Below are 27430 nucleotides of genomic sequence, written 5' to 3' on the forward strand. Positions count from 1 at the left end.
GTAGGAACTTATTAAAAAGCAAACCCAAAAGGAATTTAGAAGAGGCCTGATGACTCCCATCTCTCAAAAATCACTAACAGCTTCTCTGGCGTGAAACATTTTCAAATTGAGCTATTATCATTGTGTGAAGATTTCTCACAGACATTCCCATAGGGAGGCCACTTTTCAAAATCCAGCCCTAAGGGGCTTGCAGAGGTTGAAATATGAATGAAAGCTGATGCATTCTGATGGTGACTGGAGGGAGATCATGGGATAAAGATTGGAGAGCAGAAGGAGGAGCTGGAGATACTCTCCTTCAGTTCTTCCAGGTAAGAAGGGAAAGGACCAGATTGAGAAGTAGGAGCAAGGAAATGCCCATTGGAGGAAGAGGATGAGAACTGGGGGATGAGGGAGGAGTGTCTGGACTCAAACCCACACTTTACATGAAACCAACGTAGAGCTTGTGCTTTTGCTCCATTTCAACTCACTTCTACTCCTACCTGAGCTGCGTGGTGTCAGCTTATTCCATGTGTCATAAACAAAAGGGGAAGTTGTTAATCAGTTATTTATTGCTTTTCAATGAACCTAGTGGAGGTTTTAGTGGCAAATAAATCCAGTCTTTGTGCCAAGTCAAATGGAGCGTGCCACGTCATGTGCTCAGGCCTGGTCTATACTAAAAACTTATGTTGCCATAGCTACTGTGCTCAGGGGTGTGGAAAAGCCACACACCTGAGTGCCAGAGCTAGACAATCTAACCCCCGGCATGGACGCAGCTGGGTCAATGAAAGAATGCTTCCCTCAACTTAGTACTGTTGTTCAGGGAAGGGACGTTCCTATAGCAATCGAAAAACCCCTTCTGCCAGTGTAGTCTGTATCTACACTACAGGGTTATAGCGACATAGCTACAGTGCCCTTGCGATGCCTCTCTAGCACCCATATAGTGTAGAAATGGCTCCAGACACCTCCCTAAGAACTCTACTAAAGTCAATTGAAGTTAGGAACCTAAATACCTTGGTCTGGGGCTAGATTCCCTTGGCTCAGCTGAGCTGTGTTCAGTACAAAATCCAGGTAGGGGAAAAGGCACCTTTAAGCCACTGTTATGCTCCCCTTATCCTTGGTGGGCCAGGGACCAAGCCAATCCCAGGCATAAGTAAAAGTTGCTCTAACTTACACCAGACTACCCTCGGAGGCTGGGGACCTGTCCCTTTACTCCCAGCCATGTCTCCTCCACTAGGTGTCATACAGACTGGCATCACATGAGTGCCTATGGTTGCCAGACCTCTCTTGAGTACTCTTATACTGAAGGAATCCCCAGAAACTAGATCCATTGCATTTGCAGTTGCTGTGCTCTGCCAGAATGACACAAAGCAGCTGGAGTGGGACCCAGATCTGTCCCAGCATATATGACTGTTAGACACAGTTTGAAATTATTGTAGAATATCTTTTAAAAGTGAGCAATCTTACCATCGGGAATGCCATATTCATTGCTTCCTTTTCTGCATGCGTCTCTTTCTGTGCCAAATCCAAAGCTCCTTCGATGCTCAGTTCTTTATTTTTCACCATGTTCATAATTTTCAGGATTTTTTCCTGGCTTAGCTAGAGCACAAACCAATCACAAGTGCTTTTAAGAAGTGTGTCACTAAACTAGTGAGGCTACAGCAGAACTTGTGACAGTTACAGCTACAATATCTGCCATAAAATTTCCATTTCATTCATATTTTATTTTATTGACAACCTGGCTGGTGAATATAAGCTCCCATTGAAACAAAGTGTGAGCCAGTAAGATATCAAATATACAAGCGCTTGTACAATTTCAGAATACAGGGTTGGTCATATTTGGAGCTGAAATTGCTGGGAAGAATTTTTTTTTAAACTTAGAAAATTTAGCAAGAGGTGAGAATATCAGTTTTATGTGCATGTCTGTGTCTTAGCCATGGTTCAGAGTATTGCATTCTAACAGTGTGAAAGCAAATCAGTATCATCAGAAATTTGCGGGGGGAGGATGGAAAAAAAGAGTTTGAGGTGTGTATCACCAGGTCTAACTGTCATCAAAACTTGTCAAAATATGTTAACAGAAAAGAACTGTGCTTATTTCAGTGGTACATAAACAAAAGGTAACATTGTTCATAAGTCTAAACATAAATAAAATTGTTTTTAAATGAAGCTAGTGGAGGCTTTACTATCAGATAAAACTCAAGCAAGGCAAAAAAGGAAATTGGAGTAAACAGACACCTTAAACTACAATAGCTTATGTTGTTAGCAAAGCACTTTCACGGACTTGGTTTCTCTTTGTAGCAGCATGTACAATTGCCATGTCAGATCAGACCAGTGCTTGACCTAGTCCAGTATCCTCTCCCCAGGAGAAAATATATGCAACAGCACATACATGGGGAGAAATTGCTTTCTAATTCCAGACAATTAGGCCCGGATTTGTAAAGATATTTAGGCATTGCTCTCCTCAGCATTACAAGGCCTAACTGACTAGCCGCAGTCTCATTTTCAAAACCGATTAGGCTCCTAAATTAGGCCTTGCAACACTGAGTAATGCCTAATTACCTTTAAAAATCTGGGCTTCAGTGATTAGTCTAATGGTCAAACTAACAAGTACAAGGAAGTCCCAGGAGAGATCCATTTAGATTTGAGCTGCACTATCGAGTAGTTCACCCCCACCTCCCTCCCTCCCTCACACACACACACTTAATATGAACAGAAACATTTAAAAAAAAAACCTGTTTTTTCCTCTTCAATTAAAGCATTTTCCTGACATGCTGGAAACTCAGGCATAATGACATGGTGCTACAGCAAGTACCCCAGGAGTTAAAACTGATTGGGTCATTATCCAAACTGAATGAAATGCAAAAGGCAAACAAACAACTTAAGTGAATTTGCTATTTAAAATTCTAGGGGATTATTAATAGCTCGGGTAAGGATTTTGTTTCTGAATGCAACTTTTATCTTGACAGTGTTCCTTTAAAGGGCAACAAATACTAGAAGTCTCTGTGACAGGTTGGATCACAGAAACCCCCTTGGGAACTGCCAACTGATGTGCCAGGACTACTTCTGCCCCTGCTTTCCCTGCCAGCCTGGGAATCCAGCACCCTATCTTGTTGAGCCAGACATGCCAGTTTGCTCCAACACAGACCCAGGGTCTGAACCATGTGCCCCAAAGCTGCAGACTTAACTGAAAGCAACTTACAGAAGTGTTCCTGTCTTTAACACTCAGATGTGCAACTCCCAATGGGGTCTAAACCCCAAATAAATCCATTTTACCCTGTATAAAGCTTATTCTGGGCAAACTTATAAATTGTTCGCCCTCTATAACACTGATAGAGTAAAAAGTGATTTTATTAAATACAGAAAATAGGATTTAAGTGGTCCCAAGTAGTAACAGACAGAACAAAGTGAATTACCAAGTAAAATAAAATAAAACACACAAGTCTATGCCTAAGAAAACTGAATACAAATAAAACCTCACCAGTTCCAGTAAGCTTCCTTTTACAGACTAGTCTCATGCTAGTCTGGGTCCAGCAATCACTCACCCCCCCTGTAGTTACTGTCCTTTGTTCCAGTCTCTTTCAGGTATCCTTGGGGTTGGAGAGACTGTCTCTTTAGCCAGCTGAAGACAAAAATGGAGGGGCCTTCCAGGGGTTTAAGTAGACTTTCTCATGAGGGTGGAGACCCCCTCCTTTCTCCTATGCAAAGTCCAGCTCCAAGATGGAGTTTTGGAGTCACATGGGCAAGTCACATGTCCATACATGACTGAGTTTCTTATCAGTCAAGCCACATTCCTGGGAAAGCTCCGATGTGGATTGGCATCTTCAAGTTCATTGTTGGCTTAAGTGGTTCTTGATTTGGCACTTAATTTGCACATTCCTTCCTCAAGAAGCTGACCAAATGCTTTACTAAGGCTATCAAGCAAGTATACAGCCAATATTCCTAACTTCAAGTACAAAAATGATACATGCATACAAATAGGAGGAATGTATTCAGTAGATCATAACCTTTACATAGATATGTTACCTGGCATATGTGGCATAAAACATATTCCAGTTATATTATATATACATTGATAAGCATATTACCATGAAGTCTTATGGGGTATACCGTCACAGTCTCATTAGAGTTGCTAGAGAGAGAGAAAGAAACAGGGGAGTAAAGTTGATAATTCCAACTGCAGTTTGCTGTCTCCTTCATACTCCCATTGGAGCATACTGTACGTCTCCAGGAGGTCTGAATCTGCCACACGCAGCAGTATGGAGGGTTTCACTCTCCAATTTCTCTCCCAAATATCGCTTGCTTTCAGGAAGAGTTGGGAACACAGCAATCACTTCTTCCTCTTCCCTGCCAGGATCCCTCCCAAGGAGTCCTTTGTTCCAGTTTTTGGGATTCTGTGTGAGGCCTCCAGGTGCTGTCCAGAAGGCACAGCCCAAGGCAGGGGCACTTCCAATTCAGGCTGCTCTTGGGGCCAAAGCAGCATAAGCCAAAAGGCCATAGTGCTACAAACTAAAGCACCAACCCTGAGTCTTGTGAGGGTCCAGTATATACAGTCCAACACAACATCTGCAGTGGCGAAGTTCTCCCCTAGGCCCTTATAGCTAAGTATAGGGGCAGCGTGGGCAGTAAGAATCCCCCCCTCAGTTTTCTTCTGACACTGTGTAAGGCAGTGGTGGGCAACCTGCGGCCCACAGGCTGCATGCAGCCCATCAAAGTAATTCGCTGTCGGGCTGCGAGACAGTTTGTTTACATTGATTGTCCACAGGCACGGCCACCCGCAGCTCCCAGTGGCCGCGGTTCATCGTTCCCGGCCAATGGGAGCTGCGGGAAGCAGCAGCCAGCACATCCCTGCAGCCCACGCTGCTTCCCGCAGCTCCCATTGTCTGGGAACGGTGAACTGCGGCCACTGGGAGCTGCAGGCGGCCATGCCTGCAGATGGTCAATGTAAACAACCTGTCTCGCAGCCCGACAGCAGATCATCCTGATGGGCTGTGCGCAGCCCGTGGGCCGCAGGTTGCCCACCACTGGTGTTAGATGTTGAGGTTTTGTTTTTATTTCCCAGCCCTAATCACCTGACACGGGCCTAAGTTAAAATAGGTCAATACCCTGGCACGTGACAGATGTCCATCTCTGCTCCTGTTATGCATAGGCTGCCACACTCTATTTCATAGTGATGGTGACGTGCAGTGTATGTGTAGCTTCATGCTGCAGTGAAAAGCAGGCCTTGTCCACACTGTGGTGTGTAACAACATGTGTCAGAGAAACCCCCTTCAAGAGCTTTCTCCCATTGATAGAGTCTCTCTCTGTTGTTGGAAAAGGCTCCAGCTGCCTGAGGCTTTCCTGACCAGAGCCTTTTCTTACAGTGGAGAAAGACTCCAGCAGTGGGGAGACAGCCGGACACGACACTGTTAAAAAGAGCCATGTAGACAGGGAGGCATATCTTGGATGAGTAGAGAGTCATGTCAGGTATGTATTTGCATATATACCCACTCTCTTCAGGCGTGTCTTTACCTGCCTAAGCTGCACCTCACAAGCTACAATGCTATTTATATCCATGCTGGGAAGCTACATGCATAGGTATGCTACATGCCACTGAAAAAATGTAGACACGCCTTATGTTAATCATCCTCAGCAGGTAAATCAGCTTTTGCATCAACAGGTATTGTATAGAGAAAATAAATAAAACTAATACATATTTTTTTTCTTCTACGACCTTGGCATTTTTCATGATAAATGCAAAGGTAATTTATGGCACAGTTCCAAATAGTAATACAAACTGTGAGGAGTGAATAAAAGCATGATAATGCTTTCATATCTGCTGAGGCACATACAGTTCTTACAATAACCTTCCCATTCTATATTTGAATTTTAAATGGCACATGTACTTACCACACACATATACAATTATCTCTTAACACTATGATCCTCCCACTGAACAGTTTCAATGTAAACAAACAGGAATTTGAATAGGAGTACTTGTGGCACCTTAGAGACTAATAAATTTATTAGAGCATACACTTTCGCGGATGCATCCGAAGAAGTGGGCTGTAGTCCACGAAAGCTTATGCTCTAATAAATTTGTTAGTCTCTAAGGTGCCACAAGTACTCCTGTTCTTTTTGCAGATACAGACTAACACGGCTTCTACTCTGAAACCTGTCAGGAATTTGAATATATTTGAATTTTTAAAAATGGTTTCCTTAAGGCTAAATTCTGCCAACTTTTAACTACCATATTCCATTTGCAAAGCAAACCATCTCCCCATAAGGAGTTGCTTAGTGTAACCAAAATTATTATGTGAAAAAGGTGCAAAAATTTTGCACAGGAATGAAATGTATAGTCCAAAGGTAATAGCTTGGCCTTATTCTAGTCAATGGCACAACTCTCATTGACTTCAACAGGGCCAGGATTTCACCTCACTTGTTCGAATCCCAGTTTAAGTGGACAAAATAATGTATTTGCAATGGTCTGGATTTGTGCATATAACCATGTTGTATGCCTGTACAATGCATGTGTGTAAATCCTAATCTGTGTGCATGCATTGGGGTATTTTCTCACTTAAACAGGGTATACAGAAAAGAGTAACATTTGTGCATACAAAAATCCAGCTCTGCATTTTGTCTCACCAGTTACATTTCGTTGACGAAACTCTTCTTTAAATTAGGGAAACTGAGCCCCTTAGACATGAGAACAACATAGTACTTCTTTTCTTAATAATGCATAAAGACTAATGGTTGCAATAGAGAAGCAAGCAGTTTAGCGAGTCAGAAGTTTCAAATTATTAATTGCTAAGTTAGGCTGCTGCCATTTCACAAATTCCCCAGAAAGCCCAAAATATAATGCTTGTTATAGTTCTTTTTAATAGCATGATAGTTTCTAATGCCATTACTTTTCTCCCATTGTAACTGTCAATAGGGGGAAATGTTTTAAAGACAAAAGAGGAAACAAGGTAGCTTTTCAGTTGGTGAGATCTCTCAAAATTATTTGTCAGAAATCTGTCTGGGTTGTTGAGGTTTTGACAGCCACATGGTAGCATGCTATTTTACTTGCAAACAAGACCTGAGTAGCAGATCCTGACCTTTATGGTTTAGTATTGAAAGAGACTTTTCTCTCATCATGTCGCAACTTCTGTAATGCTCATGCTTTTATTTGTTTGGGAAGGGGGTTGTTTTCTTAAAAAGAAAACAGCTTTCCTCAAATTAACCACTAAATGTCACCAAGTCAGATTATTTTATATTATCTAACAGAATGTGACTGGTGCAACCAGATGTAACATTCTAATACAACATTGGGCAACAAAGCAGCTTGAAAAGAAAAATTAAACTGTATTTATGATAGAAAATACACATTATGGAAATAAATAATAATTCCATTAATAACATATGCCTGCTACTGCCAGGTTAAGGTTGATTGTTCACTACATCGTCTACTGAAGGATGATCCGGTGGTTAGAGCCATAGCATAGGACTTGGGACACCTGCATTCAATTCCCTTGCTCTGCAACAGACTTCCTGCATGACTTTGGGCAAGTCACTTAAGCACCCTGTTCCTCATCTATAAAAATGGGGGTGATGATCATTCTTCTGTACCTCACAGGAGTTTTGTGAGGGTAACTACATTAAAAGTTTGTGACGTGCTTTGAGATGTACTACTGAAAAGTGCTATATAAAAGCTAGATATTTATTATTAATGTGACTAAAGACTTTGGGTGATTTGAAAGTAAAATCCAGTCTCACAATTGAGGAAAGAGTGCAGGAACTCATTATGTATCCAGTACTTCTGCCTACAGGTTGGAATGGTGGATAATGTGCTTACATACTACTTGGGTATGGTGATAAAGGATCTTTGTAATGGTGGGTTGTGTGATCCCTTGCTTTCTCTGGGCAGCTGGCATGGATAGCCCTAGATGATCTCTTGCAGGATTTTCCGTCATTCTCCCGTCACCCTAGTGCAGCCCCACACAGGGCCTTAAGTGTTATGGAAAGCTTTGAGCCAGCTCTCCACATCAGGATAAGTTTTACTTGAATCTTTCCAGACCTTATATGGATACGCTGAAGAGAAGTTTAGTCCTTTTACTTGAGTGATGTAAAATTAGATTGAACAAAGCAATAGAAAATATACACCGCTATGAAACAATCTGGGAATAAAATGGACTAAGTGACCTATAACTTTTTTCATCTCTAATCTGTAACATTCATTTAGTTATAAACAATGGGCATTTGCTATGTACCCACAGGCAAAATGCAAAGGCTAACCGACTCTAGTTCCCCTTAGGGACATTCCATGCAAGGTCTGGTGTTCAGGTTATTTCCCATCTCACCAGAACAGTATTTGGATCATAACAAAAGTGGGGCAATCTGACTCAGAAAATATCCAGAACTGGAGATTATTTGCCATACCAACACCAATGCAAAACACAGTGGGTTGTGCAGCAATGAACCTGTCCAGCTAATTAATGAGTTTAGTCAAATGTGTGTGATCTCAATTAATTTACTACAATCGATGGGGATACCCACAGTAAAATACCCTTTCAAGTTTAGTTAGCTGAAAATCACAGCCAACCAGCAATGCACTGAGCAACGTCATTGTCAATGTGAAACCAAATCCTATTCTCCATATAAACAGACCTTTAATTCTAAGGCAGGGAATGTGTGGATTGTTATCAATGAGAGATTTTGCTGCCTTGATTATAGGCTGAGAGCAAAATTCTCCTCTTCATTTACACAAAGGAAGAGGACCAAAACAAGTGACCCCTGGCTGCAGGGTCCTCCAGAAAAGGGCAGCACTGACGCTGAGAACTTGTTCCCTCTCTTTCTGGTGCTCAACAGAATCAATGCTTTAGGAATGACTGCCTTCCATATTGTCCCTTACACACACAGGTACTGGAACTATGTCTGCTGGGGGTGCTGCCACAGCCCCTGGCTTGAAGTGGTTTCCATCATATACAGGGTTTGCAGTTTGGTTCAATGGCTCTCGGCACTCCCACTATACAAATTGTATCCCATGAATTTCTGAGTGCAAGTTTGATTGAGTGTCAGTGCTGCCTGAGACAAGGTGGTGAGGGAATATCTTGTATTGGACCAACTTCTGCAGGAGGTACTAATACCTAAGGAGGATGTCCTGCAATTGCATCTGTACAGCAACCGGGGATGCTGCCACCACTTGGTAAAAGGAGAGGGAATAGCAAGATGGTAACATTTCTAATTTTACTAATAAGAAATTAAAGTGGAGCCTTACGTCTGGATTATTTCTTGAATTCTCAAAATTTGCCATTACAAGAGAAAAGAAAATCCCAATCTTGGAAAAAGAAATAAATACAGGAAGGAAAATTATTTGAGCACATCAGCCTGATTCTTTATATCGAGCATCTGGTTGCACTTTCATTCGTTTTAAGGTCTGGTGCTTCAAAACTGAATCTTAAAGAAACAATAAAAGGGTCTGCTCTCGTCTGGCAAAGCAGGATAAAGTGACTTTGAGGTAAAGCCTTTAGGGCATTTCCTGTTGACTCAGTGCCTTCCAGCTACAGGGCCTTCTGCAAAACAAGTTTAGTGGGCGAACTTAAAAATAAATGCCAAGATGTAGTGCAGTTATTGACTTGTGATGAAATTTATCGTAGCAGCTTCTATGTTCCAGCCTATGCCTTTAACAAAAAAGAAGAGCTTGTTTCAGTATGTTTTTTAAAGGAGCTGGCTTAGTTTGTGGCAAAGAAGCCTAGACATTTCCAGAGATGGTATTTAAATGAATTTATGGACATATGGCCAAATTCAGAGCAGGTGCATAGGGGTTCAATTCCATTGTTATCAGTTAAATAGCACTCACTTACTCCAGGTCTCCATCTGGTGCAGAGCATCCATCCCTTTGCCCCTACACATTCATTTCTGGCGTTTATGAGTAGGGGATATTTGAAACCCATCCATTTCTGAGCTAGCTTAATTGACAATGAATATCAGTACAGATGATTGATGTGACATTCCTCACTGGCACCACTGTCTTCTGTAAACATTTGAGGAGCTGGTCAAATGCTATTTTTGGAACAATGCTTCTATTCCTCAAATAAATTGTCTAATAATATTTTGCATTATTTGACCAGCTCTGCAACTGGCTGAATAATATCTGTCAACATTTATTCAATATTAGAAGATAATGATCAAAATATATTTCACTCCCACTGGAGTCCCTGGAAGCTTTGCCATTGGCCTCAATAGGAGCAAGAAGAGGCCCAAGGATATATTATTATTTTTTCCTTTTGTGGCATAAAGGTGCATGGTACTTAAAAGACAGCAATATACAGGGCCAGATTTTCAAAGGAATTTAGGCACCTTAAGATGAAAATAGGTGCCTAGTGTGATCGATGGAAGATAGCCACATAACCTGCTTAGGCACTTTAGTAAATGCGTATGCATCTTTAGGCACATCGATTCCATTGTAAATCCATCCCACAGTCCCTACTCTGAGAAGTTTACATTCTAAAGCCCCAATCATGCAAATACTTAAGCGTGTGAACAGCTTTACTTTTGCAATCAGTCCCATTCAAGTGAACTTTATGCATGTGACTAGTCACATTAAGTAACTGCATAAGCGTTTGCAGGATCAGACCCTAAAGTAGCCCTTATACTAGGAAAAGGGCCCCTTTGCCCGACATCATCTAAGGTTGATTACAATTGGCCGCTTTGATAGACAGGATCAAACCATTTTCAACTCCCAAAAAACACGGTGGACTCCTGCTGAAACAACAATTCAACAAGGGCCAGGAAGTAACATCCTGGATTCCTTTTGTCACCACTGGGTCACTTTCTTGGTATAAACAGACCCTTATAAATCTGCACTGGGAAATCCCAGTGGAAGCCTTAGGATGACAGATCCCTTACTGATTTTGCTCTGTGCCTGCACCTATTGTTACCTCTGCTTGCTATACTATTTGCACATGTGCATGTTACACACACACACACACACCACAATTTACTTGTTATAGCTTTTGCATATTTATTTTGCATATTAAGGCCAAAAACTGAACATGCGGGACAGACAGTCTCATTACTTTTTCCAATGAGGAGCTTCTAGGAAAACTGCCTGGCAGATAATCAGATAAACAAAGATAACACAGTCTTTGACTGCAGCAAGCTCTCAAGGCCCAGAAAGAAGGATGTTCTTTAAAAATCCCTTGTTGCAAGGGAGCATATGCTACTCGCTCAGAACTGACAGTGCTTGGTTGATTATTACGCAGCCCCGACATTACCGTTATGATCAAGTGCAAGAGAGAGAAGCCCTTTGCAGCAAAGGAGGAATATGCTGAAGCTTCACAGACCCTAACTTCACACAATCTGGATCATGTTTGAAATGGCATAAAAAATGGCCTGGGCACGGTGAATCGGGGGAGGGACCCCAAAGCGCTTGGAAAAAAATTGCATTTTGATATGCAGAACCCCAGACAACCCCGCTCTGCACTCTGATTAAATTGGCTTCCCTCAAAAATTCTTCCACTTCCTGGAGGGTGAGAAAGAGGATAGTGAGAAGGCTCAGGTGCACTCTCCCAAGTGCTCATTAGATATCACCACATTAATTACTTTTCTGCTCATGTCCATTAAGTGTCAGTCATCTATTAGCTCTTGAGCGATTAGGCCAACACAGAGGTTTTATGATGTGCTCTCCAGGAGCACTGAGGAGTAACTTTTACACTTATTTCTTCAAATAGAAACTTACCGTGGCCTCTGAATGGAGTAACTCCTCTCTGTTGCCATTCCCCCCCAACCCCCATATCAGTTCAATTGTTTCCAAAAAGAAAGAGAGATGAGCCGTCCGCAAATTCAAACACTGGCATCAGCAACTGAAAATCCATGGATTTGACTGGAGTAGCACTAGCTTACATCAAGCTTAAAATTAGACAGGATATATCAATTGCCTTTGATTTTGCCTTGATTAATTACGCTCCAGTTGTTTCTCACGTGTCCGCCATTAGAGGCAGAGTTTATTTCTAAATGGCCTGTAGCTGTAACCCTTTGTGGTAAGCTTCCATAGAATTTTTAGTGCTGAGCTATTCATTCATGGCATGTTCATGCTGGTGCACCACAGTACTCACAGTGTCAGCCTGCTGTGGGATCGGCTACAATCTCTTTGTTCTGTAGCCAGTGCCATGACTTAAAAGACAACTGTGTCCCCTTGGCTCAAGCCACCAAAATGTCTGGTCAGAAGGCCACTGTGAATGGGTTGTGAAAGCATTTGTTTAAAGTTTTTAATTGCAATTGACACTACCAAGCCAAGCGCTAAAGGCAGCCATCTTGATAACAATGGATATCATGGCAGTATGGTTCCCAGTGTGAACCAATTCCCAGCCCGCTTTAATAGCAGTTTCTATCACACACACACAAGTTGGAACATTCAGCCAAGAAATCTGGGCTAACTCAGTTTTGTTTGACATTCCACCTATAAACCATTATTAAAACAGGTTGGAAAGGGGCTTACATTCTCTTCGGTTTTCTTCAGAATCACAAACTATCGGTAAAAGCTTAAATCAAACAAAACCCAAACATTTGAAAGTTTGTTCAAGGTGAAAAGAGCTTCTTACTTTGCTGTACGTTTCCAGGCTGTTGGGATGTGCTGCATGCATGACGTCTGGTTTAACCAAATGGTAATAGATTGTCTTTAAACTAGACAATAAAGTGGAATTTTCAAAAAACACTCGGCAATAGCCTAACTGCTCCCACTGGATCTATATTATAGGATTCCAGGATTGTCAGTCTGGCTTTGTGTGTGTCACTCTTGAAGCCTGGAATGTCTGAGTCAGTGTCAAGCGATGAAAGCAGTTACAAGTATGGTTCAGGGCTCTTTTTGTTCAGAATATCAACAGGTTCAATCATCACTGGAATTCATGGTCTGTTACCATCCAATATTTATGTTCTCAGCCATTTCGGGCTTTTTTTTTTTTTTTTTTTTTTACCCTTTACAAATTACACCCAAACGACATCATGGGCTTTTAACTAGTTTAAAGGTAAAACTCCCATTGATTTCAGTGGGAGTGGAGTTAAGCCAATGCTGAGTACTTTTGAAAGTCCCACCATACAGTGTCCTCAGTTTGTGTCTGTTGTTTGTTTGTATAGCACCTAGTACAATGGGGCTTAAATCAAAGTTGGGTCCTTAAGCACTACCACAATAGAAATAATAAGAAAAAGATGTATGTGTCCTGCATATTTTAAAGGGTATTGTATGGGCTTGTCTTCACTACGGGCTAAATCGGCGCTGCTGCAATCGATGCAGCGGGCATCGATTTAGCAGGTCTGGTGAAGACGCTATAAGTCAATGGAAGAGTGCTCTCCCAATTTCAGTACTCCACCTCCCCGAAAGGTGGAAGCTATATTGACAGGAGAGTGTCTCCCATCCACACAGCATGGTGTAGACACCACTGTAAGTCGATCTAAGCTACGTTGACTTAAGTTACATATTTTACGTAACCTAACTAGCATAACTTAGATCAACTTACCTCGTTAGTGTAGACCAGCCCTATGATTTCAAAACAGCGCATAGGAGGTATGAACAAACTTACTTTTAATTTTCTCTATATAGTTGCATAGACCAGGTGCAACTTTCAATTTTTACTACTTAATGGACTGAAAAAAATATTATAGAAAGTGGTTGATATTTCACTACATCAGTTCATTACAAAAGTAATAATGCCCTGTGTCTTTTAATTACAGTAATTAAAATAATCCACAGTGATAAGAACTATAAAGATTATCATATTTGCTTATTAACATGATAGTCCACTTATTTCTGTGATGAAACAATGATGACCAGGCTGTTATGCAGTGACATCTAATTATTCTGGAGAAATGTATGAGTATTTCTGTTTGTAAGTTTGTGCGCAATCACATCTCATTCTATCTTATCTTGTTAAAGCAAGGATATACATCAGGGAAGAATCTGGTTGCCAGGTGCCAGATCTCTGAAAAGCTGGTCAAACCGTACCAGGGGTTTTCCTTAACTGGAATTTAAGGGTGTGTTATTGGAGCATATTAGTTAACACATTCTAACTAACATGATCCCATACTCTAACATATAAAAGGCAATGGAGACTTTCATATGTGTTAAGCTGGTCAATTGAAGTCTAGGCTTTAACTCAACTCGTTTAGCATATTTTAAAGTCAATACTCCCTTGTCTTCATGAGTTTTAGAGCCTGTTAGAATATGCTACCCATTTGTTCTAATAACTCGATCATAAGCCGATTCGTTTATAAGCCGCCCCCCCCGCCAAGATGGATAAGTAAAAATGGCAAATTTTTATGACCCATTCGTAAGTCGACCCTATAATTCAGGGGTCGGCAAACTTTGTCTCCCAGCCCATCAGGATAAGCCCCTGGCGGGCCGAGACGGTTTGTTAACCTCGAGCGTCCGCAGGCACGGAGGTAAACCTAAGTAAACAAAATGTCCCAGCCTGCCACTGGCTTATCCTGACGGGCCAGGACAGCAACCGGTGGGTAAATTTCGGGGGGGGGGGGGGGGAAGAAGCTAGGGATCAGGGGAGTAACCCCTGTGACCACCCCCTACATGACCCCACACCTAACCCGGGACCTCCCCACATGACCCCTCCCCATATAACCCCTCCCTGCCCCACCCCTAGCCCGGGACCCCCACACTCTTCCCCATCCCATCCCTTCCCACCTTACCTGCGGCGGGCCAGGGAGGATGTCTCTGGCCCGGCCAGAGCTGCTCCAGCAGGCCGGGCGGCATGGCCAAAGCCTGCCAGCCCCGGAGCTGCAGCTGCTTCGGAGGCTGGGGGGAGAGCAGCGTGGCCAGAAGTGGAGAGACTCTGGCTCCGCCTCTTCCCTTCTGGCTCTGCTGGCTGTTCTGCCTCTCCTTGCCCCCTCTGTTGGGGGGAGAGGCTGTCTGTGTCCCACCTCTCCCTCTGTATACCCGTTCATAAGCCAACCCCCTTCTCTGGTGCTTCCCTTTTTTACTAAAAAAATTCGGCTTATGAACGAGTATATACGGTACCTTTAAATTCTAGTTAAGACAAGGCCCAAGAAGTTAAGATTATCAACTGACCTGTGGCTGTTGACAAATTTGGGGACTAATTCTTAGTTCTGTCCTTGTCAGTTTCTCCTCTCAAATGCCTCATTTTACTGGCATAAGACTAGATTGTAACTCCACAACATGCCTGCACAGTGCTATCTCTTTACTCTCAGTCAAGTGTTTTGACAAAGTTATGTCACTGATTATTCAGAGTCAATATAATTCCAATCATGGGGTGGTCTCTCTTCAAATATCTTCTACTATTTTACCAATATTCCCTTTCCATGCACCAAACTATGGGTGAGAAGAAAGATGGGAAAGAATTTCTGGCCAACCCGTTCATTCTGAATGATACATTGACAGGATTTGGTTTATTAATTGATAATTGTCTTAAATAAAATGTTTCTCTCATTTATTATTTCAGAAAAGGAGAAGAGATTTTTCTCTTTGCTATTTTGCTTTTGCATTTCAATCACATTATCACAAATTATGCATATTAGTTATGCTTTTACTGCTTCCCTGCAAGTAAACTAGAAATAGCCATACAGTGCAGTAGTATGAGCTTTCTCAGGGTCATTTCACTAGGGTTTTCTAGTTTCTTGCTATTTGATTTGGCCCTTTCCTAGTTTTAGACCACCTGCATTTCCCTTCTAAGACACCTGTGCTATGCTCATTGGGATCCACATTTCAGGGTCTTGTACAGTGCTGTGGACAAAACACAGTCCATTAACAACAAATCTCTCAAGAAGGCTCCAAAGGCCTCAGTGACAGGAGGCTTCAGGAATTCCAGCAAATATTAATCTGTACTTTCATCTCTAGCTTGCCCAGAGGCTTTCTTCACTACCTTATCCTTCATTTGGATAGCAGGTGCATGGAAATGCAACACTCACAATAATTTTTCTTTTAATCATGCTCAAGGAATCCAACATCACTATCTTGAGGTTGAGGGTGGACCATATGACAAACCATTTGCAAGTAGATTTGTTATCATGTCTGCAGGTGGTTTCGTGTTTAAATGCAGATGGAAACCCAAAACATTTCACACTGAAACAGCAACTTTCATCCAACAATCTCAAAGTGCCTTGCAAACATTAATGAATCTGAACAACACCAGTGGGAGCAGAAAAATTGTTCTACCCTGTGCTCTGTTTGACATTCGGTAGCAGTTAACTGTAAGGAGTTGGCGGTGCTGCATCACCATCTCTGGTCATGTACTAGGTCATTAGAAGTCCCAGTTGAGCAGGATGACAACAGAATGCTGAATGGGATTCTAATGAAAATAGTCCATCTTTCGAGCTACCAGAATTACTCCAGAGGCCAGGTACATGTGCATGAATATGCATATCCTAAGATATGGATTCATTTGGCCTTATTTAAATGAAATTGATCCCTTGATAAGTATACAGTAAAAACCCACCTTAAGCAATCTTGCAAAGGACCAGCAAAAAACCACGTAAGAGAAATGGCCTTTAACTAAAGATCTAACAAAAATTGTGTGTGGAAGCCTTGGGCATATGGTACTTTAAAGTGGTAAATTAAAGCAAAACAGGGTGTGAAGGCAGTAGGGGAATATTTGACCTACAACCATACCACCTAGCAATGTGATCCTATCAGCTCTCACAAGACAGGTAGAGTTAACACTTACATGAGAGGCCTTAAGGGAGGTTTAGGGCCAAATTTTCAAGCAGGTGTACAAAAAAGGCTTGTGCATTTTTGCAGGCTTGTTTTATGCATGGACATACCTCAGTGCACAAGTGGGATTTATGCACTTGCATAGCTATGTGTAAGGGGACTGTTGCCCCCTTACTAACATTCAGTGGGGGTGTTTGGGTTGCTAGCTCCCAGCACTAAAAGGGGAAGGGTCGATGGCAAATCAGGAGCCTGAGACTGACTGTCCCCGGGAACAATGGGGAGAGGCCAATGCTCCAGATCAGCCTGATTGACAGGGCGGGCAGGCTAATCAGAGAGTCAGGAGGCCGGGGGGGTCCCGTCCTCCGTGTGAACTGGAATGGCCTGAGACAGACAGAGTGGGGCCGAGCTAAGGAGAGAGCAGGGGCCCGAGCCGAGCTGCTGGGAGCAGAGCTGCAGCCCCAAAGCCAGAGCACAGCCCAGAGAGAGCAGAGCTGTAGCAACCAGAGCCAGAGGGGCCAGACAAGCAGCCAGGAAGCAGGTCAGAGCTGGGAGCAGAGTCACAGAAGCAGCCTGCAGAGCAGAGCTGTGCTGGGGGCAAAGTTGCAGCAACCAGAGCCAGAGAGGCCAGACAAGCAGCCCAGGGAGCTGAAGGCAGAGCAGCAGCAGCAGCCGTGCTGAGGCAGAGTGGAGCTGGAGCCGGGGCTGGAGCAGTCCGGAGCTGGGGCTGGGGCAGTCCGGAGCCGTGTGCAGTCCGAGTGTGGTGAGCAGCTGGGGAGAGTGAGGGGAACCCTGGGCAGTGGGCCCAGCACAGGGAGACGCCTCAGCCAAGAGGCCTTGCAGGCCAAACTTGCAGGGGGATCATAACCCCGACCGGGCGGGGGCGACGCTGGGAAGAAGGGTCCTGCCACCTAGAGCCTGAGAGCGTGTGGCCACCACCAGAGCAAGTGTCCAACCCGCAGCGTCCCTGCAGCACAGACAGGGCCTGAGAAGCAGGCCTGGGACCTACAAGAAACAGACTGAACTGCCCTGACGTTCCAGAGACACTGTTTGTAATGTTCCCTGCCACAGAGCAGGGTGATGTGTTTTCCTTTAACCTTTCCCATTTTTTCCTTATTCTTTTTTAAAATTAATTGTTAATTAAACAACTTGTATTTGCTTTAAATTGTATGGAATAATCAGTGGGTCAGGGAGGTGCCCAGTGCAAAGAGAGTACCCCGGAGTGGGGACACCCTAGCCCCTGTCCTAGGTGACCACAGCAGGGTTGGGGGTCGAGCCCCCCAGGAATCCTGGGCCCAGCCTTGTTGGGGTTACGAGGACTCAGCCAAACAAGAAAGTGGAAGGGGAGCCCTCAAGGGCAGGGAGGCCTCTGGGTAAAGGAAGTGGGAGCGGGGACTCAGATCCTTTCGCTAGTCCACTTCACCGGGGTAGTGCAGAAGCCAGGAAAGTTCCCCACAATAGCGGGACCATTCCCCCGCTTACATAATTGGCGTCACGAACAGGATCCTATCCACAGGGTCCATCCCATTGGTTTTCTGGTTAAGTTCTAGTAGCATGGTCCGGGCCTAGTTGAGCACCCTACCATGGCTGGAATTGAAGAACTACGAACCCAGTTTGCTGAACTTCAGCGCAGATTATCAGACCAAGCGGAGGCATTACAGCAAGCTAGAACTGAACAGAGAGAAGCCTTATCGCTGGCCAAGGCAGTAATAGACCAACAGACAGCAGAAGCTAAGAAACCCCCTACTATTTACGTCCCACGGGAGCGGAAGATCACGGAGTTTGGTGGCTTCCCGACTAGACCAGGAGACATTACAGTAGAGGAGTGGGTCAAGTCTGTGAAGGCGGCTCTGCGTGTGCTAAGGGTACCTGAAGAAGATCATGTGGACTTCATAGAGGAGCACCTCAAGGGCCAGGCCAAGGCCACAGTAAAGTTCATGGCAGTGGCAGACAACAAAGATGTGGAAAAGGTATTTGAACTCCTCCTAAAAGTGTATGGAGACAAGGTACCTATTGGAACCCGACTAAAGGAGTTTTTTGAGAGAAAGCAGGAGCCTGGTGAAACTGTCCGGGCATACGCATATGACCTCCAGGAGAGAATAAGCAAAGTGGAACGGCGAGACCCTCAGCGAGTTCCAGACCCAGATACGGTTCTGAAAGAGCAGTTGGTGCTGGGGCTCCGTGATGACTCCCTCCGACGTGAAATGAAAAGGAGGTTTAAAGAAGAGCCCAGTAAGAAGTTCCATGAACTCATGCAGGCTGCCATTATGTGGTCAGAAGAAGAGGAAGTTCCTGTGGCAGAGGCGGCCAAGCCTAATCCCCATACACGAAGTGGGGGCCTAGTGAATGCAGCTGCTGGGGAAAAGGTCCTGCCCCAAACAGAGCTAACATTGGAAAGCTTAAGTGAAGCTGTCCAAAAACTGGCGGTCCAACAGGGGGAGATGCTGAAAGTGATGACCGAGTTGATGAAAGAAAAGAATCCCATTAGTATGCCAAAGTATCCAAGGGCACCGGGATCCCGAAGAGCCCCACTAAAGGATGAGCTGGGAAGATACATTTGTTACACTTGTGAAAGGCCAGGACATACTAGCCGAGAATGTCCACTGAGAAGGAGAACAGGGTCCCAGGCACTCGAAACCAATGGGGCACCAGGAGCAAGTGGTCCCTCTACAGTAGAAGGCCAAGCAGTGGCAGAAGGATTCCTAGGCCTGTCCTTTGTGGAAAATCCCTCTGCATACAGTGTTGAGAGGAACATGGGCAGTGCCAGCATATCTAGCGATTTCTGTAAGCGAGCATTTGGAGATTGTCTAACTGCTGAAGTATGTATAGCAGGGGTGAAGACCAGATGTTTGTTAGATACTGGCTCAGAAGTCACCACCATTACTGAGTCGCATTTTCAAAAATATCTGAAGGACAAGGACCTGACCATGCACAGCACACGGTTTGTACGTCTAACAGCTGTTAATGGACTGGCAATCCCAGTGGTGGGGTGCCTCGAAACAGACATAGAGTATATGGGCCAGACACTGCCAGGAAAATGCATCTTCATCCTGAAAGACAAAGCCTCAAAAGGGAGCCATATAGGAGAAGGAGTCCCAGGGATTCTAGGGATGAACATCATTAGTGAGCTGAAGGAGCTACTGCTGCCAGGAGAAGGAACCAGGAAGATGAACTGTCACGAGCACTCTATGAAGAATGCTGTGCTGAGTAAAGTACTGGCTCGAGAGGAGAGGCAGAGTCTTTCCCTGGGCCCCACAAGGCATATGGGAAATGGTAAAGTGGGCAGAGAACGGAAGACCATTATTCCTCCTTGGAGAGGGAAGATCCTTGACGAACACAGCTGTGTACCAGGAAATGAGCTGCAGGTGACGAAGGAGAAGGGAGGACGAGTTACCTTTCTTCAAGAAAGATGTAATGGGAGACTGCAAGTTCCAGTTCAAGCGGCACGTCAAGGGCTGATTCCTGCATATGTGGCTAACATAAGGGCGTTGCCAGAGAAGCATCAAGAAGTCTTTTCTAAGAATGAGATGACCAATTATGATGACCAGGTCAAAGGTCACCATGACAGGCTGAAGACAGCCTGGAAAGTTGCTCTCAGAACAACTAAAGACAGAGCCCAAAGTAGAAAAGGGACTTATGATAGCAAGTCCAGTGGGGCTCTCATCAGATCTGGTGACTGTGTACCACTTCGTAGCCGTAGACGCCGGAGATGTAATAAAATACAGGACAAATGGAAGCCAAATCCCCCCACTGTGATCACCCACAACAATCCCGAACTGCCAGTGTACGCTAACCAGCCTGAACGAGGAGGTCCTGGGATAGTAGTACATAGGGACCAGTTGAAACATTGCACTCTTAGTCCAGACAGGGACCATAGGAGGCGTAGATCAGTACGCCCTAAGGAGGCTGAAACCAATTGGGAAATGGTTCTAGTCCCACAAACCGAATACAGAGGGGGACAGAGTGGGGCAAACCCAAACCCTAACAAGAATGGCCAGATCCTTCAAACTAACCCAGTATTACCCGAGGATAGGAAAATAGAAAATATGGGTAACGAACCGCCAGTCTTAAGAAGGTCCCAGAGGGCTAATAAGGGCGTACTTCCTGTTAGACTTAAAGATAATTATGTTATTGGTTCTATGTAGTGTTTTAATGAATATTGTTATGTATGGTATTAAGAAGTAGATGTGAAATGTTAAATGCTAAATGTTCTTTTAATAATTGCTAATGGGTTGTTAATATACAATGATATGGGTATATGTTGTTACCATGGGGCCTGGATGTACCGATGTAAATATTGTGAATGTGGCAGTATTTTAGCAAGGGGGAATGTAAGGGGACTGTTGCCCCCTTACTAACATTCAGTGGGGGTGTTTGGGTTGCTAGCTCCCAGCACTAAAAGGGGAAGGGTCGATGGCAAATCAGGAGCCTGAGACTGACTGTCCCCGGGAACAATGGGGAGAGGCCAATGCTCCAGATCAGCCTGATTGACAGGGCGGGCAGGCTAATCAGAGAGTCAGGAGGCCGGGGGGGTCCCGTCCTCCGTGTGAACTGGAATGGCCTGAGACAGACAGAGTGGGGCCGAGCTAAGGAGAGAGCAGGGGCCCGAGCCGAGCTGCTGGGAGCAGAGCTGCAGCCCCAAAGCCAGAGCACAGCCCAGAGAGAGCAGAGCTGTAGCAACCAGAGCCAGAGGGGCCAGACAAGCAGCCAGGAAGCAGGTCAGAGCTGGGAGCAGAGTCACAGAAGCAGCCTGCAGAGCAGAGCTGTGCTGGGGGCAAAGTTGCAGCAACCAGAGCCAGAGAGGCCAGACAAGCAGCCCAGGGAGCTGAAGGCAGAGCAGCAGCAGCAGCCGTGCTGAGGCAGAGTGGAGCTGGAGCCGGGGCTGGAGCAGTCCGGAGCTGGGGCTGGGGCAGTCCGGAGCCGTGTGCAGTCCGAGTGTGGTGAGCAGCTGGGGAGAGTGAGGGGAACCCTGGGCAGTGGGCCCAGCACAGGGAGACGCCTCAGCCAAGAGGCCTTGCAGGCCAAACTTGCAGGGGGATCATAACCCCGACCGGGCGGGGGCGACGCTGGGAAGAAGGGTCCTGCCACCTAGAGCCTGAGAGCGTGTGGCCACCACCAGAGCAAGTGTCCAACCCGCAGCGTCCCTGCAGCACAGACAGGGCCTGAGAAGCAGGCCTGGGACCTACAAGAAACAGACTGAACTGCCCTGACGTTCCAGAGACACTGTTTGTAATGTTCCCTGCCACAGAGCAGGGTGATGTGTTTTCCTTTAACCTTTCCCATTTTTTCCTTATTCTTTTTTAAAATTAATTGTTAATTAAACAACTTGTATTTGCTTTAAATTGTATGGAATAATCAGTGGGTCAGGGAGGTGCCCAGTGCAAAGAGAGTACCCCGGAGTGGGGACACCCTAGCCCCTGTCCTAGGTGACCACAGCAGGGTTGGGGGTCGAGCCCCCCAGGAATCCTGGGCCCAGCCTTGTTGGGGTTACGAGGACTCAGCCAAACAAGAAAGTGGAAGGGGAGCCCTCAAGGGCAGGGAGGCCTCTGGGTAAAGGAAGTGGGAGCGGGGACTCAGATCCTTTCGCTAGTCCACTTCACCGGGGTAGTGCAGAAGCCAGGAAAGTTCCCCACAATAGCGGGACCATTCCCCCGCTTACATATGTGTGCATGCAAACCCCGACTTGTATTAAGCATCAGGGTATTTGCAGATCAACTCTCTGCCCCCACTCCCGCTCCACTCTTCCCATATTAGATGCTGAAAGAAATGCTGTTAATGATTCACAAGATTCTACTCTGGCCTCTGAGGGAATGCCTGCACAGCACCAGAGCAACCTCTCGGTCCAGATTCAGGCAGGGGCGCTGGAACAATTTTTATAGTGGGTCAGTGACGGTGCTGAGAGCCATTTAACAAAACTGCAAACCCTGTATATAATGAAAACCACTTCAAGCCAGGGAATGTTGCAGCACCCTCGGCATCCCTAGTTCCAGCACCTATGTACTCAGGTTCACAGGGCTCAGGCAAGTGCTCTAAAAAACAGCTATTCTGACAGCTCTTTGAAGTTGCCGCTCAGGCAGGAGCCCACCCCTCTCCTTGGACTTCGAAGCCCAAACTCCAGCCCTAGCTGCAACTTCAAAGTGCTCTATACACAGCTATCTTTAGAGTGTTAGTAACGAGCCCTGCTAGCCCGGATCAATAGATCCGGGCTGGCAGGCTGGCTCCCACTGCTCCATAATGCTGCATAGATATACAGTGCTAAGCAACACCACACAGACAGCAAACAGTGAAGACAGAGAACGTTGCTAAGATTCGATTTGCGCCTTCTTTTTGACATCATTGTCAAAGCTTTTCTAGATGAAGCCTGAAGCTTCAGCATGTTGTTACACTAAGCAGTGCAAGATGGGACATGCAATATAACCAAAGATGAGGTGTTATTTCTTAGGGCTCGTCTACACTTAAAACACTACAGTGGCACAGCTCTGCTGCAGTAGCGCTTCTGTGTAGCCGCTACCTACATCGACAGGAGGTACGTTGATCAGTGTAGGTAAGCCACCTCCTGGGGGGGCAGTAGCTAGGTTGATCTAAGAATTCTTCCATCAACCTAGTGCTGTCCACACGGGGACTTAGCTACACTCAAGAGTGTGGATTTTTTACACCCCTGACCGACATAGTTAAAGTGACCTAATGTTCTATTGTAGATCAGGCCTCAGTGTGCAACGACTGAGATCTGCAAAGCTGAATAGCTCAGCCTTTGGTTGACGAAGTACACGTCCCTCTGCAAAAGCTTTGAGGACCAGACTCTGCCCTCAGTGACACTTATGATATTGTGTGGGTGTAACTGAGGGCAGAATTTAGTCGTCTGCCTCTCGTTCTCTCCCATGGGCCAAATGAGCAACAAAGGGAGTCTTCACTCCATTCTGTGTAATGTGGTTTGTTTTTCAGTAAGCCTATCCAAGGAACTTCTCAAGTTTCCTAGTGAAAGATAAACTAGCCTCACAAGTAGGACTCAATTGTCCCCAGCATCGAAGCTCTGCTTGGTGCAAGGGGGCTGGGGAGGGATTCAGGGCCATCAGGGAGCTGTTTACAGATTTCTGATTCTGTGCTGGCCCTGACTCAACCTAGCAAACTACGGCACGCGGGCTGGATCCAGCCCCTCAGGGCTTTGGATCTGGCTCACGGGATTGCGTCCCAGGGCGCCGTGGGCTCCGCGCCACTCTCAGAAGCGACCAGCACCACGACTCTGCGGCCCCCGCGTTGCCCTTGCATTGCCCTTGCCTCCAGGCACCACCCCCCGCAGCTCCCATTGGCCAGGAATGGGGAACCGTGGCCAATGGGAGTTTCAGGGGAGGTACCTGGAGGCTCGGCAAGAGCAGAGCACGCGGAGCCCTCCGCCCCCGCTCCCCCAGGGGCCACAGTGCTTCCTGGAGCGGCGCGCAGCTGGGAACAGGGCAGGCATGCAGGGAGCCTGCCCTGGCCCCGGTGCGTGCCGCCGCCACACCGGAGCTGCTTTAGGTAAGCAGCGCTGGGCCGGAGCCCAAACCCCTCCTGCACCTGCACCCCAACTCCCTGCCCTGAGCCCCCTCCCGCAGTTCGCACCTCTCCTGTACCCCTGCCCTGAGCCCCCTCCTGCATTCCACACCCCTCCTGCACCTCAACCCCCTTCCCTGAGCCCCTTCATACACCCCGCACCCCTCCTCTGCCCCAATCCCTTGCCCTGAGCCCCTTCCTGCACACCGCACCCCCTCATACACTCCACCCTCCTTCCCACACCTCAACCCCCTGCCCCGGCCCTGCATACAATTTCCCCACCCAGATGTGGTCCTCGGCCCAAAAAGTTTGCCTACCCCTGGCCTAGGGGCTACTTCCTCTAACTTATGCCAGTGGAGGGCTGGTATAGCTCCACTCCACGCCAGCTGCTACTGATACACCCATCCCCTCCCCCAGCATGCTCTTTAAACCAGGAAACCCCCCTAAGAATACACCATCCTATCCCTCTCCACAAGGGGAATTCTCCATTGGCCATTTATGGCCTGGATCTGAATCTGGGCCCAGTCCAATTAAGCATGCAAGTTCTTTCAACTATAATATCACTTTCTGAACCCAATGTTATGCTACAAAGATATAGATCTGGCAGGCACTATGGGATAATTCAAACCTGGTGTCAGTGGTGAAATCTCTTTGCCTTTGGTGGAGTTGCAGCCGCTTACATGAGGTATGAATCTGGTATTGAGGGAGCTTATCTGCTTTCAACAGAAACCACTTTGATTCATATGTTCCACTTCCTCTGTATATGGTCTTTAGTGAAAATATCCTACAGGTTCTATATTAACAAGGAATCCTCCAAAGAAATGATTTGGTAGAGAATCTCTCTCTGTTTGCACAATGTTCATTACATTTAACAGCTATTTTTATAGCAATAGAAAGTGGCTTATTTAGCTCTTTTAAGATTAAAGAAGCAGAAGTCCTGTGACAGGTGTTACATACTTACTAACCCTAATGCATACAGTCTCTACCCCGATATAATGTGACCCGATATAACATGAATTCGGATATAACGCGGTACAGCAGAGGGGAGCCCCGGGCCCTTTAAATCGCCGCCCGAGCCCCGCTGCTGGAGCTCCGGTGGTGATTTAAAGGACTCCCCGCAGTGGCCGCACTGGGCGCTTTAAATCACTGCCGGGGAAGCCTAACCGTACCCATTTACTTTAACCTTTGGATATAACACAGTTTCACCTATAACTCGGTGAGATTTTTTGGCTCCAGAGGACCGCGTTATATCGGGGTAGAGGTGTATTACATATTAAGCAGTGAAGGCTCGTATCACATACTAATCAATGAAGCTAAACAGTCCTACTGCAAATTCCCTGCCAACACAATGCAAAGTTGTTCTCAGTTTTTGCAAAGCTGTCTCTTCAATTATGCACAACTAATGCAACTTTTGCATAAGCAATAACAATTTCTGCCTTTACCTGTGGAATAGTGTCTTGAGTCCTTGTATTATCCATGGCTGTGAAACTTCTATTTGTTTCATCAGTACCCAGAGGGTTACACACTATATGAAACACACCTGCTTTTCAGCAGCACAGCTCTCTCTCGATCTTGCAGTGAGTGTTGATTATTAACAGTTACTTCCTTGTACATTGAGACTTCACAGAAACTAGAATGGTGCAGTGCTTCCTTATGGCAAGCCTGCTCTGTGAGAAAAGAAAAAGTAGAAGTTGATTGTTTGCTTTCTCTTGAATTGATACTTATCTTTTAGTTACTTCCTGAAATCAGTGAATTATACTCTGTTATTAGACGTTGATTCCATGTGAACTCAAAGCACGTATGTTGCTAAAACAATGTTAAAAACTAAATATAATAAAATCTTCCAAAGAAATTGTAAAGAAATTGCCACCGATACTGGACTTTCATAAGTATGGTTCAGTGCACACCTAGCAACCCTAAGTGCATGTGTTCAAACTGCAACTTGAGCATGTGCATAATAGGCAAGGGCACAAATGCACCAACATTGAAGTTCTGATTTCCAGCTCGGGTAGATGTACATGCACTACCTTTGATCAAGTATAGAAGCCCTACAGTCCCTCACTCTGAGGTGGGTGGCTGTGGACCCTAGAAGCTCTGGCATCCCCAACCCCAGAGCCACAGACCCTGAAAACCTAATTTCCCCAGCAGCCCACCGGGCAGGCTGTCTTCCTAGATCCTAGATCCTCCACATGCTTCCAGAACCTGTGTTGAATCTGATGGAAGTTCATCAAAATCATACTCCGTAAACATTTCAATGTTGACAAATTGGCAATTTCTGACAAAAACGTGTTTCATCAATTTTTTTCTGAGCAGCTCTAATAATAAAAACCTTCCTCGTTGCAGTGAGGCTTGATGGCTATACAACACTTGGAGATCCTTGGAGGAAAGGCATAATAGAGGTGCAAATAAATGTTGCTAAACACAAATTTCCTAATTTGAATAGACAAAGCATAGGGCCTTGTTTTAGTAAGGATGTTAACTTGGACACGGGCTGTTGACTCAGTAGCTCTGGCAAGCACTGCTCTGTTGAAAGTTTAATAAAAGATTTTCTTTCTTCACAAATACTTTTGACCCATGTTGCTCTGATATCCAAAGTGATGGGGTGGAAGCGGTCTATTATTTTAAAAAGTGACAGTTTGGACAATATATTTACCCATTTTTATGGAATTCGTTGGATCATTCTGATACAATCATTCAATTAAAAACATACATTATTCATAAAATTAAATATTTAGACATCTGATTTCCCTTTAGAATCTTTCCAGTTCCTGAAGAACTTCGATTTTCTTTTTGAATGAAGGAATCCCGTGGAAGTTTGTCGATAATCTGCTTATGGCACTGCAGAACATTTTAGTAATGCACAATTATGGGTTTATTTTATAAAAAGTCAGTGGAATCATTAGACATGTTCCCTTTACGGTCTGCAGAACAGCACTTTTTGCAACGTTCATAATATGTGAGAAAGCAATTAATCAGAATGGAGCTCAATTGCTACTTTTAGAGCAAACATTTTCAATTAATCTGAAGTCGATAATTACACCTTCCTTTAATAACTGCTCGTGTGATTTTTTTCCCCAAGGCCTTATGTTAATTGACTCAAACATATGCCAGGATCGTGGGTTGCAGCAAACACTTGGGAACACTCTCTATTTAAATAAACTCGTCTTCCAATCGCGCATATGAGCAAGAGCTTCTTGAAGAGGTGGGACTTGAACCTCCATGCAAAGACAACACCACGTTTGGAGTTCAGAGTACAGTGGCTGACTGGAGGAATGACAGGTCGATGGGGCAAATTGATTC

General features: G+C 45.2%; 1 protein-coding gene across 4 annotated transcripts in view; it reads right to left on the reverse strand.

The window, feature by feature from the left end:
- Window positions 1-25755, reverse strand: part of LOC101944148 (formin-I-like) — a 64062-nt gene extending 38307 nt beyond the window's left edge. Inside the window, exons 1-2 of one of the 4 annotated variants that reach the window (XM_065566024.1) lie at window positions 25573-25755; window positions 1444-1575 (exon numbers count right to left, since the gene is read on the reverse strand). In XM_065566024.1, coding sequence (XP_065422096.1) covers window positions 1444-1575; window positions 25573-25608 — 168 coding nt within the window. In that variant the 5' untranslated portion in view covers window positions 25609-25755. Of the gene's footprint in view, window positions 1-1443; window positions 1576-3454; window positions 3741-25572 lie in introns of those variants that run through there. The other 3 variants (XM_065566026.1, XM_065566027.1, XM_065566025.1) reach the window with 3 other exon arrangements.
- Window positions 25756-27430: the final 1675 nt, after the last annotated feature.

Source organism: Chrysemys picta, chromosome 13 (genome assembly GCF_011386835.1).
Source record: "Chrysemys picta bellii isolate R12L10 chromosome 13, ASM1138683v2, whole genome shotgun sequence".
NCBI lineage: Eukaryota > Metazoa > Chordata > Testudines > Emydidae > Chrysemys > Chrysemys picta.